Source organism: Lineus longissimus, chromosome 15 (assembly GCF_910592395.1).
Source record: "Lineus longissimus chromosome 15, tnLinLong1.2, whole genome shotgun sequence".
In the NCBI taxonomy this organism is placed as follows: Eukaryota; Metazoa; Nemertea; class Pilidiophora; order Heteronemertea; family Lineidae; genus Lineus; species Lineus longissimus.
In genome coordinates, this window is record NC_088322.1 from 12834977 (window position 1) to 12856026 (window position 21050).

The 21050-nt window shown below is 39.9% G+C and overlaps 2 protein-coding genes across 3 annotated transcripts in view; one reads left to right on the forward strand and one right to left on the reverse strand.

Annotated features, from left to right (window-relative positions):
- Positions 1-12405, forward strand: part of LOC135499435 (neuronal acetylcholine receptor subunit alpha-7-like) — a 43806-nt gene extending 31401 nt beyond the window's left edge. Inside the window, exons 2-7 of the mRNA XM_064790179.1 lie at positions 8818-8951; positions 9507-9551; positions 10005-10114; positions 10359-10648; positions 10874-11152; positions 11828-12405. Coding sequence (XP_064646249.1) covers positions 8818-8951; positions 9507-9551; positions 10005-10114; positions 10359-10648; positions 10874-11152; positions 11828-12405 — 1436 coding nt within the window. The remainder of the gene's footprint in view (positions 1-8817; positions 8952-9506; positions 9552-10004; positions 10115-10358; positions 10649-10873; positions 11153-11827) is intronic.
- Positions 1-21050, reverse strand: part of LOC135500025 (cardioacceleratory peptide receptor-like) — a 112735-nt gene that overhangs the window by 89376 nt on the left and 2309 nt on the right. For both annotated transcript variants that reach the window (XM_064791159.1, XM_064791160.1), the window contains exon 2: positions 698-736. The gene's annotated coding sequence lies outside the window, so the exon portion shown is untranslated. The remainder of the gene's footprint in view (positions 1-697; positions 737-21050) is intronic.

The window sequence follows — 21050 nt, forward strand, 5'->3', positions numbered from 1 at the left end:
TTTGCTCTGAATATTCATCATTTGCGGACTGTAAAAACCTTGACAGAAGTGGCGTTTATCAAAACGCATCAGTATAATAAATAAAAAAAATTATCTCAAGCAAATTTTGGGTAATCCCGATATGTGTAGATTATTTCATCCCTAACCTTTCGGGAACATAGATGCTGTCTTTACTTGGATACCACACGCTGCGCGCTATTTAGATATTACCCAATTGAAGTACAAGGCTTAACAATTTCGACACCCTAAAAGCCGTCGAAGCCTTATATATGGACCCCATACAAAAATCGAGGTAATAATCTTTGATATATAAGAACGTTGGATAAGGTAAATGTGCCATCTTCAATTAGTCACGCGAACTAGATACTGATCACTCCTGGCAAAGTCGGCGGACAATGCTGCCCGGGAGACTGAGCTCATATTTTTTATCACTAACCAGAAGAGCCATTAGCTTAAACGGGACTTTTACAAGTTCGTGAGCTTCATATTTTTTCATGTGAATATCCATAACTAGTTGATCACTGGAAAGCTTTGCCAACTTCATGAACGTGCTACTTTGTCGCCATGTTGAACCATCCACCAGAGCACCGAACATATTTCTACGTGGATATTTTAGAAAAGTTACACGAGAATAAGTTATTTCTATCGTGCAATTTTTGTACCCTAATGTTGCATAAAATAAAGCAGTTTAGCTTACCTTTGTGAATTTTCTTCATCAATAAGTAAATGTGCAAATCTGCAATGAAGAGGGAACGTGTTTGGTTATTCTTAAATTTGTAATACATTGAGCAAGTTAATTGAAGATTTGGTGGGGGAAATTGTTTGGAAAAGGAAACGGAGATGGGACGATGACAGTTTTTAACATTTTAATGGTAAAAATGTCAAAATCAATGCAAATACAATGGGGGAACTTAGAAAGAAATGGAAAGAGACAATATAGAATGAAATAATAATGGAGGACATCAAAATCGGTCACAATCTATTTTATCGACCTCGTCATAATACCCCATGTGATTCGATTCCTGATTGACCAAGTCTTCTATTAAACCATTATTCCGAGTAGGCGATTTCGTCTGACGTTTCGTATCCCCTGGAGATCTTGGACACGAAATGGCAAAGACCACTAATAAGATTGCCCTCTCACTTCCCTAAGGGTCAGTCACTGCTCGATCGTATTAAAGTAGTCTCTTACCACTTAATACTATGTTAACTTACTGGGATATCAATGGTAATAAACCACAACGTGATAAAACGAATGTAAGGTGTCCGAAAAAGGTGATCAATCCATATAATACGATACCAGTAGTTTGATTCATCTGACCTTTAAACGGTAAGATAAAAAATGCGTCGTTAAATTCTAAAGAATGGAGACTAAATGCTGTTAAGTGCTTAGCTACAGGCATCGTTGATGCTGCACCAAACACCACTATTGGTTTTCATAAATAAGATAAAGTTTTGTATACAGAATTACCAGTAAAGCATTTACTGTGGTCTCGATTGATATCATCCAATAAGGCAATCTTCCTGATCTTCATCCAGCTCATATCAACATTCTCTGGGTATCAATATCTTCAACGCAGGCAATTTTAAAACCGAAAAGATTGCTCCATCAAAGACGACGAAAATATTTTCCTGTGACGAGTTTCTAAAATCAAAATAATTCTATCTAGGAGTCGACTATAACCAAACGTTCATAGCTACTGTGAAAATAACCTTTTATCAGACTTGCCAGAAGGCCCCTTTTTGATAAATGAGAAAGAAGTGTTAAATATGATTTCCTAGAATGGCAAAGGCCAAAGTCATTCTTCATTCAACACATTAAGAAAAAAACCTCAGCAGATCAAGTCAAGGCCCCATGGATAACTATCTTTCAGAGCATTCGTTTACTACTTCACATTTGACCCTGTCTCTGTTCTGAACGAGAGTCACGTATAACTGTCGAAGAGAAGACTCTAACTTGATTTGAAGTAAGTCCGAAGGCTAATCTATAAAGTCAATCCTAAACACTTCAAACAAATCTGGCAGACCACTGGCAATGCCAGAGAATTAAGTTGACTGATCGCTTGCATCGGGTTATCAGTAAACCCAGCAGCAAATATATCAAATACATTGTACAATAAGTGCGTGTCCAGTATGCAACGTTTCTTGCTGGAAAGAAAGAAGCCAAGACAATGTCAAAAGAATATTTCCAGATCAAAGGCGATGTCCCAATGTATTACGATTCCAATGCATTTGTTCATCTCCATCTTAGCTATTGCTTTGACGAATTGCCTACCACTTCACATTTGACCCCGAGCTAATACAGCGTGATGATATATTCTATTGACTCTAACATTGGCTGCAAACATATCCAGTTAAAATGTCAATGTGATTTATAGTATGATGTAGGCTACTTGGTTTTGCAAAATCTTTTTGACCCCTTTCTTTACTGATATGTCTTGACGCGGCACGTACACCATCAGATTTTTTATGAGATTTTCGGAATCTGCTGAAACAGATTATTTTGTATTTATATATATGGCTGTTTATTTCGTACTAAAAAAAGGACATGAGATTCGTGGTGCATATACACAGGTAGTGCAAGGTGCAGGAAGAACAAATACACAAGATATAACCCATTTAAGGGTCTTAATCATTTACATAATGGTTTACAACATATACTAGATCACTAATCACCCGACACACAATAAACTAATTATGTCAGTAATTTCCGATTGATTTGAGATCTCATTGCCCATGTCCCTCATGTGAACGCCCTCCCCCCCCCGCTCCGTTCAAGCAGTTATGATCTTATGATGGTCATTACAAGTATTTTCAAGAGATGGAAAAAATGTATCCTAGGTGCTTCTGGCAGAAAGCTGAACGATTATGACTATGCTAGTCATACTAGAATGTTACAGTACCACAAAATGAAATCGATATTTTGATCAGAATGAGACAAATAGAGACATTTCTTTCCTTGCGGTTGCTCAGTTGTCGAAAGTGTAAGATTGGCGTTAAGTCATAGCGCTTCTTTAGAAATCAAAACATTACTGAAGTGTATAATGCTTAGTTGAACTAACGCTAGTGTTCGTCTCTCACGCGGATTGAGCTAGTTGTCCGCTAATTATTTGCAAAACTGATCTCAAGTATAAGTTTCCGAACCAATGGGAATTCTGAAAGTCACTTCGTCTCAACTGTCGCTTTTCATTTTCCAGTTTTCTTATTTTTGAACTCACTATGCTGAAAGGTTGGTGTAATGTCATTAAAACATCTTCACTTTAGATACCGTACTTTAGTAACAATTTCATGATGTTTTTTTTAGATGATTTACATTTCGTATTATTAGAAGTAACAAGCTCAACTCAATTATGTTTAGATGAATATTCTTTTTAATCTTGTTTTCGGATATAGGCGCGTATCTTGATAACAAGTCGAAAATGGACCAATCCGATTAGCTTTGAAGTCCGGAGATGTTCGGAGATAAAAATAATACGATACACGACTTTGAATTACAAGATCCGATTGTATATACGTGAGTCGCGTAATACGTTTTGGAGTGAGTCTGTCATACGGCCAGCAACATTGGAGAAATTTTCTCAATGAATAAATGTTTTGCGTTCAAATATGATCAGCCCTGTAACGAGTGCATGGCAATTTTGCAGGGTTGACTTGAAAAATCGGACAGGCTATGCTGTCAGTGCAAGGTTGACCAAGAAAAGCATTGATTAGGGTTGAAATTCGATTGACAACGCGATTTGCTTTGCATTTTTGAAAAGGAGCCCAATTGAGTTGGGCACCAATACACAATTGTTCCCGCTCTAATGAATACACTGAACCAGTAGATTTCTATTATTAAGTATAAAGAAAACGCGCCCTTCTTATATTGTGACACATCAATTGTAACAAATTTCCCATTTTATCTATTTTGAAGCACGACGATAATGAAACCCTATCTACTGATAACAACGTATTAGTAACACGAACGTTCCTGCGTACCTGTTTGACACCTTTCAACATAGAAATCCCATTACAGGTTCCTTGTTGTGCATTGTCGACCAAAACTATTACCGTCATCAAAACTCTCACTGACGACCAGAGCATCCACACTTGGCATTGTCAATGGGCTAAAGACACCATTACCCCAAGGTGCGGGGTCTGAAACTCTCTAAATGGTTGAATTATACCAAAAATTACCGACCACAAGAAAAGGCTGCTTAATTTGAAATTGATAGTTAGTCACCCTCCGACCCTGGTGTTTATGTTGACCTTGATGGACAAAACACCTCTATGGATTTGTGAAAGCATGATTTACTTCCTCAAACATAAACAAGGTGAAATCGTCTCCCAACACAAAACCCTTGACCAGGTTTAACGTTATTTCGAGTGTGGCTCTTAAGAACTCCGAAATGAGGCCTATCTTGGCTCTTGGTGAAATTTAAAAAGAGGAGTGTCCCTCTCTGTTTGAACTGTTACCTCAAGGGCTCCACAAAAGCGACTCTTACGCTGGTATAGGTAAAACTAGCTGTTCTGATATGAAGATTAGCTTCATCCCGTCTTGCCTTTGTTCTCGCTTACTCTGATGCCATTATTCCAGATCAGTATTCAATAAACCCATAGCCTCTAGTGTTGTCTAGTAAACCCATTCCTCTGATATTCTAGATCTTTTCCCTCTTGTTTTGCCTCTTTGACAATACTAATTGGACAACCTGGACTTCTTCAATCTATTAATGGCAAGTACTACAAGCTCAAAGAAACCGTCTCTAACGTCTCTAAGGATTTGTCCAAGGGGCTGACTTCAATATTATTACGAGAAGCCAGTGAAAGACACCATAATGATTGATATCGAGATAGTCAATGTCATGCAGTTTTTGTCTTTCATTGTTATAAAGTAAATGGTAATTATATTTGTGTCGTGCCCAAAGTTACAATCTTAGATGAAAAAAAACATATGAGTTCGCCCCCACCTGCGCCAAATTGGTCAGATGCTTTCGTCTTCGGCGTGCTATATGCTCTTAGCTGGGGTTAGTTTTTATCGGACGCAGATCTTGACTAAGAGGCATTTCTGGTAAAAGCAGCTTCACTGGCAGCCATGACTTAATTTCATTTTGTATTCGGCACCTCCTCAATGACATTCCGTCTTCAGCGCCTCCTTAGCCACATTGTTGATGACGAAACTCAACGGTCGTGTCTTTTTCAAAGTCACTGTCAGCTTATTTAGTAGATACCCCCAAATAGAAGATAAAGATGACGAAGTCAACTTGGCCAAAATATAAATTTCCTTCTCTTATGGAAGTCATATTACGCCCATAAATCCACCAAAAGATTAATCAAGTAATGTCCACAATATGACCGATTTGCGATTAAGAATTAATAGCCGGAAATTATCGTGTCATTTCTTAGATTGTCATGGTAAGATTAATCATGTTTTGAAAAGAGCTGGGAACATGTCACCGGACCTGTCTCATATGGAGAGTAAGAATATTTACTCATAGATTTACCTTGATTCACTTCCTTGGTATAGCGGTTTCATGACTTTCAATTGGCATCCGGGTAAACAACTCTCTCACGAATTGATAGATCTGCTGTTTGCTGTGCAACCAATCAAAATCTTGCCCTTAATTCAGGGCAAGTTGGTGGGTTACCTTGGCTAACTAAATCAAACCAGTACTTATATCTCCATGTACGCACACAGGACTGCGAACACTTATGTGGTATGTCTCGGTGTCCTTACATCACCTTCTTCGGTGATCATCACATATGAACGACCTCGTGCAGCCTCGACTTAATGTACTGGATACATATACCAACACAAATGACACATTGCCATGTTGTGCCAATTATGTTTCCATCAACCTGTAATTTTCAATTTGCATAAAATGCTATCATTTCCTGTTACCTGTTACAAATGATTTGCAATCCTCTAGCAAACAGAGAAGGCTGACAAGAAACACTTCTATGCAGCTTCTATTGAGATCCATGCCAACCTTACCGGATTAGCCAATGCATTGTTTCGAGTATTTTGTTGATCTTTGTGAAGAAAGTAGATTGAAACTGTATCCGACTTACTACCTAACATTTATGATGTGCCGACGATTTCGTGCTCTCGAATCATGTAAACATTGCGAGCAGGGCGATTAATGTAATGTGCACAGAGGTGATACGAACTGCAGTCGGAAACGCCGTAACGCGGCATAAAGTATAGTCCCAATATCTTAGCTTATTGATATTATTTGCCTGTCTGTAACCTAAGCAACATATTTTCAAATGTTAGCTGGTTGATTTACACATTTTCAATTCATAAAACTTGTCTGCATTTAAAAATAGGAGCAAATATTGCATGGAATGTACTTGTACTTCATTATTTAGTGAGTTCCGGGATTACAACTAAAACATAAACTAACAAAAAAGGCTCCCGTATGAAGAAAACCGTATCGAATTTAAGTATGATGTACTTGAATTTATGATGCGGCCGTACGTAAAATCAATTGGTATACTCCCATGCGAGCGAGGAGCTGTATTCTTTTTTGCCGAAACACGCTCAATTATTTAGTATATACTGTTCATGCAGTGCCAATTATTCAGATACACGAATGAAATTGCTAATTTTGATATGCCAATGAAACACTTGCTGAAAAACATTTCAATTGTTTCAAGTAATTGATTGAAACACAGAATACACCGCAAATAATAGCGAACAGAATTGCTTCAGGAGCAAAGTATTTTTTTTTAAAGCTACCCTGAAATATGTCAACACGTGATGTGATTACAGTAAACCTTTTTCGTCAAATATCTTTCTTAAAGGCCTTGTCGTTGCTGGAGAAATTCTATTCAAAATGTAAAATTTTGCTTTTGACAACACCGATTGTTTTGGAAATATTCGCACCTTTTCATTTTATTTATTTGGAATTGTGTCATTACGCCGAGGCATTAACTCGGACGATGTGATGGAGTCCGTATTGTTTTCTTCATTATCACTAGTTTCGTAAACAATCCCGCCGCCAACAACCGTACCAGCTATTGCCTAGCGGGTATTGCCTGCTGCATTAAGCTTTCAAGTAATGTAATGAGACAACAAGGTGAGTCCTGTGCAATATTTGTTCGGTTACGTCATAGTGCGACAAAGTTAATAAAGGTTAGTTCGTAGATTCAGTCTGCTTAATGGGCCTTTTCATTAGCTATAAGGGGCGAATCAATAGACCTGATGAACAATAACGACAATTGGGTGACAGTATTGTCTTGCTACTCTTGATGATAATCAAATGACCATTTTTGGTAAACTTAGGAGGAAATAATACGTGGGAAACATCCACAAAGCGTTGTGTTGACCTCATACGAAAATTGTAAATGACAACATTGCGTGATTGCTGATTGAAAATTATACATAACATGACATTTTCTCGTTGGCCAGGCAACTTGCCTGTCCGAAAGACATTCGAGGACCAACTTTAGGCCCAGTATTCAGTTGTGTGATGTTAATTGATTCCAGAAACATGCATACCTTGCACAAGGTCATAGTCTTCAGTTGGAACCCGACTGGTCCGTCCATCATCGACGCCAACCGTCTCCGTCCAATTCCTTAAACGTAGAAAAACAAAGAGTTTTAGAGGAGAAAAGTCAACTTTATCCACTTCGGGGCTTTTCGCGTAAACGCAACTTTTCTGTTGTGACACTATTGCATTAAAGGTCGTGTCCTCATCACTTGGGTTCCAATCAGGAAATTTTGGGTTTCCGATATAGCGCTTTCAAATAACGAGCTTTTGAGTTGATAGAGAAGAGATCGTCTGCCTTTCTCCCCCTTGGCGGATAGATGTGGAGTTGAGCAATTATTATGATTCGGACGTGGCTCCAGCTTTTCTGTGCCGTTGGTTTTGCATTTGTTTGGCAGGATGCCTATGCTTTGAAGCAAAGCAGAAGTAAGTGTCTTCAATACTAATCCGATTTATGATTTAATTATGACGATTTTTTACAAAATTGCCCTGCAGTTGGAAAGACAGTACTAAAGCTGCCGCTTACCACTGTAATTGGCAAGAGTCGAATTGGACCTTTAGGGTGGCTCCTCTTCGGATTACATGATTTTCGGGTTTTAAGTGTCTTATGATGGAAATTTGTAGTTGGAACATTTAGAAAGCTAACCTCACGTGAATGAGCATCATGTGGCCAATTAACCTAAGCTCAAGGGTTTTGACAGGCTGCTATTTGGTACATATTTTGCTGAGACTTAGTATAAGGAATCTTTCTAACATTTCGCTCTCTCGCCTGTTTATCACACCAGAACTGGGGGCACCTCAAGTAATCTGAACATACAAGTAATCTGAAAAGAATGAATACGTTCACAGAGCATTCTGCATATCCTCTCATTTACTTGGTTATCCGGTGCTATGCAGCACCTTTCAAAAGCATCATTTAGCCCCAGGGCATGTATGACTATGTACGTTCTGTGCACATTGCTGAAGGTACTCTTAGTATTGGCGTGCGGATTGAATGCAAAGAGATATCTTATTGACAGAAATGTGTCAGAAAATAACTGATGGCTTCCATCTTACAGGGCCACTAACATTGATGTCATTGCAGTTGTCCACAACTAATGGTGCACCCGACGTGGTGTACTTTAGCCACTATTATAGTAATGCATGAGGTGTGAAGATGAGTCTGTCTTATATTCACTCGGAAGAATCTGGCTATCCTGGTGTTTCGAGGCAGAGTAGTTTGCAACCCTTTGATGGAGACATAGGAATCTCTTTAAGCAAAGGTTGTTCAGTCGTGTAGCAATGTAATGTAATGCAAGAATAATTTCCATCAGTATGTTAAATGAATTGCATTTCAATTCCTCTGCAGTAAATGATTCAACCGAGCTTAATCTTGCATCGGATCTCTTAGACGTATATAACCCTCTTGCCAGACCCGTGGTAGACTTCAAGAATGCTATGCCGATTTTTTCATCTTTTCTTCTACGATCTATTGAGTCAGTGGTAAGATTTTTATGGCAGAATGTTTGAGAAAATGTGCCCTTCCTCAAATGCTAGGGAAACCGCCTTCTTATAGAGAAGAGGAACAGCCCCGATCTTGTTTGTAGCCGTGAAGGCACATCATACATAGGCAATGTAACATACAAATAGTTCAAGTGTTCGGTAGGTGGCTGCTCTGAAACTTTCCTTTTGGCTACACTCGTACTAGGGAATAAAGATGCACCTCTGCTTACACCAGTAGAAAGCCGTTTTTCCGACTTCTTAACGATTCCTCTAACTTTTCCTGATTTATCCGACACAAGTCCGACATTGTCCAATTTTTCCTTGAGGTCGGATTTCGAGAAAACCTGTGAAAAATACTAGGGCTTCCCAAAATAGGGCCATTAAGATCGGAGGCCTTTGTTGAATTGGGTGAATGAGGTGTCGGCCAAACACACAGAGTGACCTAATTGAGTGAGCTAATTAGTATTCACAGAGAGTTTTTTCCTTATCAACTTAACAACTAATCATGACTAAACATATTTGTAAAATTGTATTTTTCATTTAATTGTGTTTCAGGATGACAGGAAACAGCATTTTACATTTACGGGGACATACACATTTGTAAGTATGCAAATTATGATAAGAAGAACACTGCCATATAAAAATGTATATTGAAATCATCTTTCTGTATAACGACCCAATTCAGAACAATCAGGCGTATTTTGTTTTCTATCAGATCCGGTATATTTCCATTGATCGACTGAACAGATCAAAAGAATTAAACAGAATCGGAGAGGAATACAAATTATGCATGTTCTTGTTATTTGAGACGTTATCGATGTCAGACGAATCTATCAATAAATAATCGAGTTCGATCAGCGCTCGATCAAATGTGTCCCGTTCTTTGCCTCCTTTTTCTATTGGGTTAAAAGCTAGCTCAATGGACTGGGCGCTCATTGATTTTGGTATCTTTCTTCAGGTGCGTGCGTGAGAGGTGTTAATTTTGCAAGAACGGGTCACTAATTCTAGTATCGAATCATTATGTAATTGACCAGGCTTTTACTTTTTTTGCAGTACTGGATAGATGGATATCTTGCATGGAATCCATGGGTTTACAAAGGCATTGATATAATTTCCCTTCCAGGAGACCGTATTTGGAGGCCAGACGTAGGCGTCTCTAACAGGTGAGTAATACTTCATTCTGCCAGTTAGACAGCCATCCGGCCAGTAAGTCGGTCATTCTGTGTCAGCCAGCCAGCCAGCCAGCCAGCCAGTTAACTCATGAACCATGCAGTCAGCCGGCCCGCCGGCCTGTTCATCCAATCTGTTATACCGCAACGGACTAGGCCTACTATTCCCATTCGCAGGACCTTTGTTGCATACGCTTTAAAAAATTGAAGAATCTGATAGTCACATATTCTTTTGCAGTGTCAACAGCGGGGACTTTGACATTTCGGAGAATTCAAAGACACGCCTGCAATTGAAGTCATCAGGGTGGGTCGAATGGTCGACTACCCGCGTTTATTCGGTGAAATGCAACCTCGATATGAGTATGTTTCCTTTTGATACTCAAAACTGCAAAATACACTTGGAGTCATTGTCGCAGATCATAGAAAAATTGACGCTGGAACTCATGCCCATGGAGAGGCGAGTCGATATGCTGTCACTGTACATGGAGAATACCGAGTGGGAACTGCTGGCAATCGACCAAGAAATAGGTCAGTGTAGCATTGATACCCCCCCTCCAAATCTGATTTTGTCTGATCTGAACGCAAAACAGAACAGAGACCATTGAAGTCCTTGTCCACCACCGTCCACTGTAGCTCATATAATTAAGGTAAAACAGCAATTCCCACACAGTGGTTAAAGTGCAAGATGTATGCTGTAGTGGACCCAAAAATCGTCAAACCCCAAACCTCAATCGTCTAACGTTCTTAATTCAGGCAAGATGTATACTACAATTAACAGTGGAAAGAAAATAATCAAGACCTTCTCCGACTACATGATAACAATCTCCATAAAGCGGCGTACTACATTTTACTGGGTGAATATGATACTACCATGCGTCTTCATCTCCATCCTCGTGCTCATGACCTTCCTCATGCCCGCTGAAGCCGGGGAGAAGATTTCGTTCAGCGTCACTGTTCTGTTGGCATTTACTGTCTACCAGCTCATGATTGCGCAAGACCTACCAAAGTCGTCGCTGTCCACCCCATTGCTGAGTAAGTAACACTATGCAGCTATTTAGTGTTGCCTTCCTCCGCCCACTCGCTACTCGAGGTTATCACTAGCATTTGACCAGTGTCCATAACTAAGCGAACAACCTGATCTACCCGTTTCTCTCGTTGTGAAAGTCTTTGACCAGTGTCCATCTCTAGGCGAGCAACCTGATCTGCCCGTTTCTCTCGATGAGAAAATCTGACGAGGAACCGTTGACAAACAGAAAGTTACAAAAAACCAATGAAAACGGTTGAGGAAAATGTGCTGAATCTTCAAGTCCTGGGTGAGAAAGTGTCGAATTCTGACCCCAGAAAAAAATGAAAGTGTCGATCGCCTGAGTAGGGAGGGCGTGAACCAGTATCTATATACGCCATTGTTAAGATTGGGCTCTGTAAAATTAGCCCTGCCTTATGATATATATTATTGAAATAACATTAAACTGAATGGCCAATAAAAACCAGTCGATCGTACTTTATCTGTAATTGTCGCATATCATCATAATCATTGCCACATGTCTTATGTTCTTTCAGCATGCTTTCTTAGCAAGCACTGTTTTCAGTGTTAGGAAGTGTTAGAAGAGTGTTAGAAGAATGGTTTTGGGGAGAGTTTACAGCTTTGGGGTGGGAGGTATGGTACAGAGCCGAGCGTACAATACATGTATTGTTTTTTCCTTTCAGCCATCTACCTCACAATGTTGATTGCACTCTCAGCATTTGCAGTATTTTTGTCGATATTAGTGCTGAACATCCACCATCAGGATCCTGACAAACCGCTGCCCAAGTGGTTACGAAAAGTTGTATTTGGGTGCCTTGCCAAGGTTACGTGCAGGGGAAGACAGGTCAGAGACCTCGGATTGGACACAAAGAAAATTATGGTCCACCCGATGGACTACCCTTTGAATGATCTTGCTTTGGCGACTGTCACTGGCGGTAAGGTCGGTAACAAGGACGAAATCGCAAGAATAGGAGGCAGTAAACTAGATCTCCATCAGCCCCCTCATTACGTTGTGCCGGCGTGTGAGTTTGTGAAGGGGCCAAACGGGGCTACGCAAGCCGAAAGTGGAGTCGAGGGGAAATACGGCCAGGCTTGGAAACTGTCTGCGGAGATCCTCGACCGTATTTTCCTGATTCTATACCTAATTGTCACCGTCTCGGCATTCCTGTATTTCCTGATCCTCTGCCCTATGATGTACGAAAGCACTCATCGTCTAGTTCATGGGAACAACACAGAGAAACATGTGTTGCCTGAACCGTAAGAGTCCGATTGTGATGCAATCATATCAATGCAAAGATATAGATTTGTTCAACATCAATATTGAGTGCAGTGTCATTTCTTTTTGACTACATGTGTGGGTCAATGTGTGAGTGTGAGCAAATTTACTAAATACCCTTCCTGTACAATGCTCCTGTTCTTAGCTAGTTTAGGAAATAAAGTAAGGCACTAGAAACTAATGATATCATCGGATGACGTTGGTTATTTTTGGAATATATATAAGATTACACTGGCCTGTCTTTTCGTCTCATCCAAACATTTAACTAGGGAGTCTTCGCAAAGCCTCCGACGGCCAACGCGAATGCCTATTCCATTGTTCGACCTCGTATTCAGAAGGACGACCAGTGCGATAAACGTTCGTGTTGGTCTTTTGGGGTCTTCGCGAAAACTTCCCAGCATGTTTCCTCTAAGTAGGTTCGTGTAGCGCCATAACTGTTAATAGCCAAGACTGTGGCAGCCAAGTCATTCCCCGTTGCCCGGAGTAACTCTTTAGAAGCGCATCTACATAAAAGTACTTGCAACCAATTTGCCTCACTAATTGTCACCAGGAGTAGAACATTCCCGGCAATTAACCGTTGCCTTACGCTAGACGTTCCTCATGATGCTGATCAAGAAATGCTATATTTCTCTTGCGATAAAATTCTAATATGGTGGATTTTAACCTGATGCAATTTAATTTAATGGAAAACATGGGGGATACAAGTAACAGCAGCAACACATGTTCTGTGAGAAACATCATGCTATCTTGCAGTTGGAGATGACGCGTTGACATTGTCCTACTATCAGCCATTCAAAGCCTGCCTGTTAAGTTTAGGTAAACATTTCCACTGTGCGTTTAAAACTATTGCCTCACTGAAAGGCTGGCATTACAAATTTCGCTCAAAATGATATGTTTGCCAATCTGAGTTATATTATCATAAAATCAGCCTTTTCAGGGAAAAAGGTCTTTCAAGAGTGAAAGAGTCGATCAAATATATCTAAACATCAGAACCGAAATGACGTCCTATTTTAAGAAGTAGAATTCTTCATCTACATTGTGTTGTAGAGGCGTCTATAATCGACCAAGCACGGGTATCCGATTTATATACTGGCGGGCTCTTAATACACCATACAAATTTCAGAATCATCACATTGAATTCTGAGAGTAAAACCATCTCATTACAAATATGCCTCTCAAACTGATTAAAAGTATTCAAATTGATCCATATTAACGTCTTTGACGTTAAATAAAAGGGCTGCGTTCAGTTCAGTAGCCATGCGTTAGATGCATTTCGATTAGTTTTAAATAAATTCCGCATGCAATGTGCGTTACCCTTTTTGATATATTTCAATATATGAATGAAAAGTCTGTTTGACTTTGGTAGAAGTGACGCGCTGGCAACGGAATATATTGCTTATTCATAGCAGTTGACTCATAAAATAATGTACGAAAAGAATCTACGGCCACTGATCACTTTCTAGTCATATCTCTAAATCGGACACTTTCACTCTCTTTAATTGCCAAACACGTTTGCCTACGTGTAACAGAACCAATCACTTGGTTGTCAAAGACGTACGGGTACTTGTTGCCCTAGTTCTGCTACAGTCTTTTTGATGCCAAGTCGAGAGTTCTTGGGGAGCTAGCCGCTGATAGTACTGATCGATTAAAACCAACATTGCCATGTTCGTGTGATGGACGAGACACTGCAGGGTTGTGAACCGTAGGCCTTCAGGTTTCGAAACAAAAGTACCGATGCCCATCGAAATCCGCATTTAATGGGAATAGGCGGACTTCTTTGCAAACTCGGGCCATTTCAGCAAATAACATGCTACTAAGACGGTTTACTGTACTTAAATGTGAGTACAACGTCTTAATGAACGCGTTAAAACAGAAGCTGATTACATTACATTGCTCCTGTTGTCTTTTTCGAATGAGTAACAAGATGGCTTTTTCAATTTTGGGCTGAAGGCAAATTTCGCTGACGTCAAAGTTTTGTAATATCAACTGGAATGTTACTTGTGACCGCTTATGCCGAGAGCTATCGCAGCAGCTGGCGATGTACAGACAATGAAATAGAGGAGGCAGATTTTTATGAAATGAAATTGTCAAGGATAGGGTTGATTTGAATACAAACCAGCCAAGAGAGACACATTGAAGTTTATTTAATAATAGATAACAATTTACCGGATGGCCTGTGAATTATTCATGTTATCGCAGTATCCGGCGTTGCTGTTTCACATAAGAATAGTAGCGACATGATGAAATAAATATGCCGCTCATGGATTCAGGGAACAATGATGCTGATTGATCCACCACCATTTTAAATTGAGGTGCAATTTAAAATGTCTAGCGAATCAATCAAAATCATATGCGGGAAGATGTATTTACTACCGAACTGAAACCATAAACGTAATCGAGTTGTTTGAGATATACACGATACCAACTATATCTTCTATTTGGTAGGCGGATAATTTCATGGTGCAGACAACCAGTTTACATTTTCAACCATATTCGTGTCAACCGTATAAACTGTCATTATGGTCGATATTTGAAGCTCGTTAGACTTATCGCTATGAAGTAAAACATAACGCCACATTGGTGAAAGACTTGCACATAACAACTTGGCCCTGGATGACCACACTACTCTGGTCACGTTTATTCAGCTATCATCTGATCATAACGACAATATGACTGTGTATGACTTTTCATCCCATTACACCTAATCAAACGAGGTATCTTTTCGATGACCATATGGTTATTGATGTCGGACAACCCGAACAAAGCTGCTTCACAATGATGAGGGTTGTTTGGCTGGCACGTGAGGTGATCGAGGAAATCACGGTTTTATCAGGGAGATAAAAGGGCACATATTGACTGATCATGCTAATGGCACAATTTAATATCAAAGAAGAGCGTTTGAGAGCAGGTTTGTTGAGAAAACATACACTCTGCTCATCATCACGCGGAGAAAATAAACAAGTGCCGGTCAGTCTTGAGCACGACACCCATGAACCCGGTCCATATATGTGCATCTTCGCGGTGAATTATGGTTTATTAGTAGTTTGATGACACTATTTTCACATTTCGCAAGGACGTGCCAATGTGCAAGTGATCATAGACCAATGAAGAGTATGACAGGGCAACGAATGATGATGATGTTATATATGTAGTAGCGTAATTAACGTCAGTTTGCAACTTAAGTCATGTTTATTTTGTCATTAAACTCGGCCAGTTCTACTGCTTTCGGTGACGCAGTGATTGCTACGATATTCATACTAGGTTCCCTTTTCTTGATTTGACCGCAGCCATATCTCGAGGATTGTCAATTCAGCATGCAATTTCACATAAGGGCTTCGGGCAAAATATACTCCTCCTGGGGCAGAGGTGAATAAATCAATAATGGGGAGACTGGTATAATCTAGTACAGATCATAATGCGATCATATTTAACTCGAAATCAGCCGTAAGTCAGAATTCAAGCAGGAAAGGGTATCATTGCCAAACCTTTAGTGTTGCCTCCTGTTTTCGAGTAGGCCAAAATATTAAGCATAGTCTAAATGAAGACTTTTACCACCTCTCTTCCCGTGGCACTGTCATTGTCACGACCCGATTGCAGCGGTTTTGCGAGGATCGTCAGTAATCCATGATGTTATCTCTCAGAAGGCGACCTTGCGGCCAGAATACCATCTCCGGTCATGGGTGAATAAAGGCAATAATGTGAAATCAAATGAAATCTATCACATGGCTGAAGACAATATGGAACTACGACGATAATGATGTGATCATATGTAACTCGCGACCTGCTGCCAATCTATGTAAGGAGGAATTTTGAAACTTGAAACGGTATATTCTATTATCGTCAGCCCTTTCAACTCGTATCATAGATTCTGAAGTTATCCTGAATATATTGCTTTTCCTTGTTAAATTGTATAGCAAATGTAGCCACTAATGGAAAACAATTTTTACATTTCCATTTTGGATGAAACCGATAAAGCCGAAATATCCTAAGGCGTCGTTGTCATTATCTTATATTCGAACGTCCATTATCTGGGAAAAGGTACAACAACGGCAAGTGAGATAGAACAAAAGCACGAATCAGGAAAAAGAACCTGTCATAAAAAAATGAGGATATTTGACGGAAGTTCGATATCGCCATGTCGTGCTAAAAGCCTTCACGTCTATTTCACTATTTCGTTATTTGAAATAGGAAATGGATTTTGCATCAAGAAAATGCAAATTCTGCTTTTTAAAGGTTTCATAATGGCTTGTCGAAGCTTGAACGTGGAAAAAAACCTATTTAATACTGAGGAAATGATAATACCCGCGGGAATTTTGACGATTGACTATCTTTGTTTGATCTGAGGTTGACTTTGCTGCGGATTACAAAGATTAGGCCGATAGGCTACTCCGATCAGGATCGGTGGAGAATTTTAATACTTTTTTTTCGCAGCAGAAAGGCAAACGGTAATGTTTTTAGCTTGAAGGAGGATTGAGAGAGGATTTTTTTAAAAGGGAATTAAAAAGATAGCGGTAAGCGATGCAATGTGCAACAATTATGTCTTGGTGCAAAAGGTTTTGGTTTCCAATCACACAAGGACTACATCCTACATGGGTAGCTAGCTTTGTCACCTGCTACCTACAACTTTGATAAAATTGACAATAAAATTTCTCCGGGACACTTCTGTATAATCTGTTCTTATTACCTCGCAACTGAACTTGATTGCAACGTCAATGGATCATTCTGCTGTACCTCAAAAGTACCACCTTTATCGCATGTGCACGTATACCTCATATATGCATTATTTTGATACTGTCGTGTCTCGCGGATAAAGAGTATGCACGAACGAATGAGACATGACCGTGTATTTTACGGCAACATCATCAATGTAAGCTTACAGATAAGGTAGGAAAGCACCAGCAACTAGGTATTCCGTCATGATTGAGAATCGTGCATGTCCTGAGATGCGATCGTTAATTCTTGTTATCTGTTTGCTGGTGCAAGTCATCTTCTGTCGTGTTCATGGTGATACCTGCCGCAGTTTCGCCAGTATATTATACCATTTTACGCCAATACGGCCATTTACGGATACTAGGAGGAAGTATTTGAAAGAAGATATGCGTCACACTGACAAATGTCTCCATTGCAAGCACTTTTAGTGCGCCCACTGCGCACTTTAGTGAGGAAATCTTCGCACATCTTCGAAATCTATGAATTTGATATTAGCTAACTTCTGACTTGAATACTTGAATATGAGAACTTAGATGAATGTAAATTCCGCTATGCCCGATCCAAATAACTTTCGTCAAGGCGAGTTTCAGTTACCGCGCTTAATGGTCTGATTTCACCACAACTGTTTACCTGAACATGCGGTTTTGCCCTATCACATGTTATTTGGTCGGGTCAAGCAATAACTTGCGTCCGAAATTTATCTATTGGCTGTGAAAGCCGCATTTTCAGCGGTTTCCAGTATTCATCATTGACCTTGGGCTATTCATCTTCAATTAACTCCGATCGACACGAGCCGGAGACCTCAGGCGGGCAGTTAAGCTTGGGGGATTGTCGGACATGCACCTCTCCTCGCCTAAGTTGTAAACCATTTATCAACTGTCTGTTCGCCCGAGATTTGATAATATCGCAATTTGCGGGCCGTCACCTCATTGACAGACTGTCATATGCCCACCGCGAGAAACAACTGAAGGTTATGCTGGAAAGGAAATTACCTTTCTCATATAAACAAGGCTTGAAAGGACGGGCCCAAACGACTCATTTGACAGGTGAGATTTTCAGGATGATTTGATGATGGTATCAAGATGCATTGTTGTTTAAGACATGCTGGGAGCTTTTTGATTTCGTGTTAAAAAGCCTTTCTCATAAAACCACGGTAGTCCTTAAGTCTGAGTAAAATGTGATGCCCCGCAATACAAAACAACTTATATGCAACCTTCTCCCTACAGATCCCTTTCTGCACGATAATAACATTTCCATCGCTATCGATCCATTGGCCAAACTCGTGAAACTCAAAAATATACGCTGAATATCGTGATGCAAGCCTAAATACGACTTGGAATATTGGGCCCCCAACAAAATCGTTCTTTTTACGGCGGACGGACATTTGTGATATTTCCCGCAGGTGTTACCATGGCGGTCTGTGGTTTATGTGTTAAACTACAGGCAGGCACTTAGCTCGCTTCCGTAAGCAAGTCATAGAATTATTAAGTAACCCCCCCCCCCCCCCACCTTGGTATGAGTTTTCTGAACCTGTTGGAAACGGAGGCCATACATTCGGTTTGCTTCTGCGGTTAGAATAACATTTGCTGAAACAGTTGCCTCGTCTCAGGTGTTTTACGGTGACACCAGGCAACAGCTGATTTTACTCATTAGTCCATAGGCCCCGATAAAGGCGATGATTGATGAATGAATATCGTAAATTGCCGACAACTAACTACCGTTAGTGGATATTATTGGTGAGGAGAGAGAGCTATTCATCAATGGAAACCACGGGGCCTGCGTCTGGCTCCTGAATTTTTACAATGCGGTTGGGAGAATAGAAGGAACATTGCAGAGACGCGGGATGTGTTCTATTGATTGGAAAAAAAGACCGTTTACATCATCTGAAGTAGTATCAATATTGCTCAATTGCCACATAATATATATCTACCAGAAAAAATGCTGTCATCACCTATGCAAACTATTACGTATTGTTTGGTGATAGAATCAAGTCCAATGTGGTACATTCAAACTCAGAGTAACCAGTCTCGTTACTCTAAGATTCAAGGGATACTTAAATGGCGAAGATCATAGTAATAGTGCGCATATTTTCTGCATTATCATTTCGGTACGAATTTTCCCAAGATATCGTATTTATGTCTATAACCGATATGCTTAAATACCTGCCCCTTACCAAATGTTGTTTGCGAAAATACGCTCAGCTATGCAGTATCGTTATGAGAGACCTGCATAGTTTCCGAAATATTCGTCGGCCTATATTTTTGTTTTCTTTGGCAAAAAAAACAAACATTTACAGTAGCCCATGCCTATATTATATGCAAGCAGGCTGATCCTTGAAGTAACGCGTCAAACCATTGAGGAACTGTTCAGCCTCAGTATAACTGATCACATTCCACTATGTTTCATTCCGGAAATGAGCGATTAAAATTGAGGTGAATTGAGTGAGCCTCGTGTTGAAAATTCAAGTGACATGTTTCTCCTTGTTGCTAGTCAGAAATCACTCTCTGTGTCATCTTGAGATCAGTTTTCGCATAAGATTTAAAAAAAATTGTGCCATTGTGGCATTCATTGTCATTATTATTTATCATTATCATAAAACACCGCACTGCTATTTTAAATTTTATCGATAAAGCACTGACTGAGTTGAAAAATTGTAAAATACGTAACATATTTGTACCATGCTCACCTGTTGCAGAACATTTTTGAAAAATGTTTACATTCCAAAACAATCGATAGTTTTTCAGTTTGAAAGGTTTTGAGTGGCTTCAACCTTCGGAAAAAAACTTTCATTCACATTAGTTCATCGCTCTCCACGTCATTTGTTTCAAATGCTTTTTCCCCAGAAATCGATTTACTGGTTAATAAATAATGGTGTTTGTTTTACTACTTCAGCATCTATTGCATGGCCCTCTCCCAATTATTGATCGTTCGTAACTACTCGCAGGGCCTAGGTTATAGTAAGCTTCCAACGAAATGAAAATAATGAAATGACAGCTTTCGATGAAACGATAGAGAGGAAGAGTTCGATTGCTAAAATACCATATACTCAGTTATATGTGTATAATTGTAAAGAACACAGACCGAAGAGACCTTCCTTTTGGGGAGTCTTTCCTTTTTAGGCTTATATGTTGATGATGGTACCATTTCCAAAACCTAAGGTTGCCTGACTGCTGTTTTTGGATTTTGAAACTTTAACCTCAGTCAGGCACATTAATATATGGAGTATAACCTTGCTGTATCAAATGTGGTTCCGTCGGCACGTGGCTTACAATGACCTGTGAGTAAACTGTGTGTCCTCTGTATAGCCAATATAGGTGAATAACTGATCCCCACTTCTTTTTTTTCACGGCTAATCGACATGATCGATGGCTCGATGGAGGGTATTGGCTGCTGCGGTCAATTAGCAACATTTCTGAATAGTTTTCACACTAATAGTGAAGAAAAAAGAAGACATGCGTATGCTCGTAGTTACTTTTGACTAAGATACCACACCTGTAAGTCTCTTAAATGAATGATCCCACTTTAAGTAACACTCCTCACTGGAAATGGTGGAAATAATTGTTTTATAGCTCCCAGCAAATAGACCTCGCCCTGGTAGACACACTCTTCCTGGTAGATACAACCTCGTCCGCAGTTAGGCCTATCTTGCCGTACATGAGACATGTAGCCGCTTGTAACAAGATTTGCGAACCAGGCTTAATAAATACGACATCTTGCGCTTGCAAAAGCTATCATTATGTTGCCTATCTGGCAATAGCTAGCAACTAACCCCTGTATTCCATTTAAAATGTGTGTTTTTTTTGGTCCGAGTAAGAATCACTGTTCATTTCGAAGTGAACAGCCAAGTTGTCTTTCAACAGGAGCCCGGGATCGCTCACCACGTTCATCACTGCTGGAGCTGAGCTGTATTCTAGCAGTGT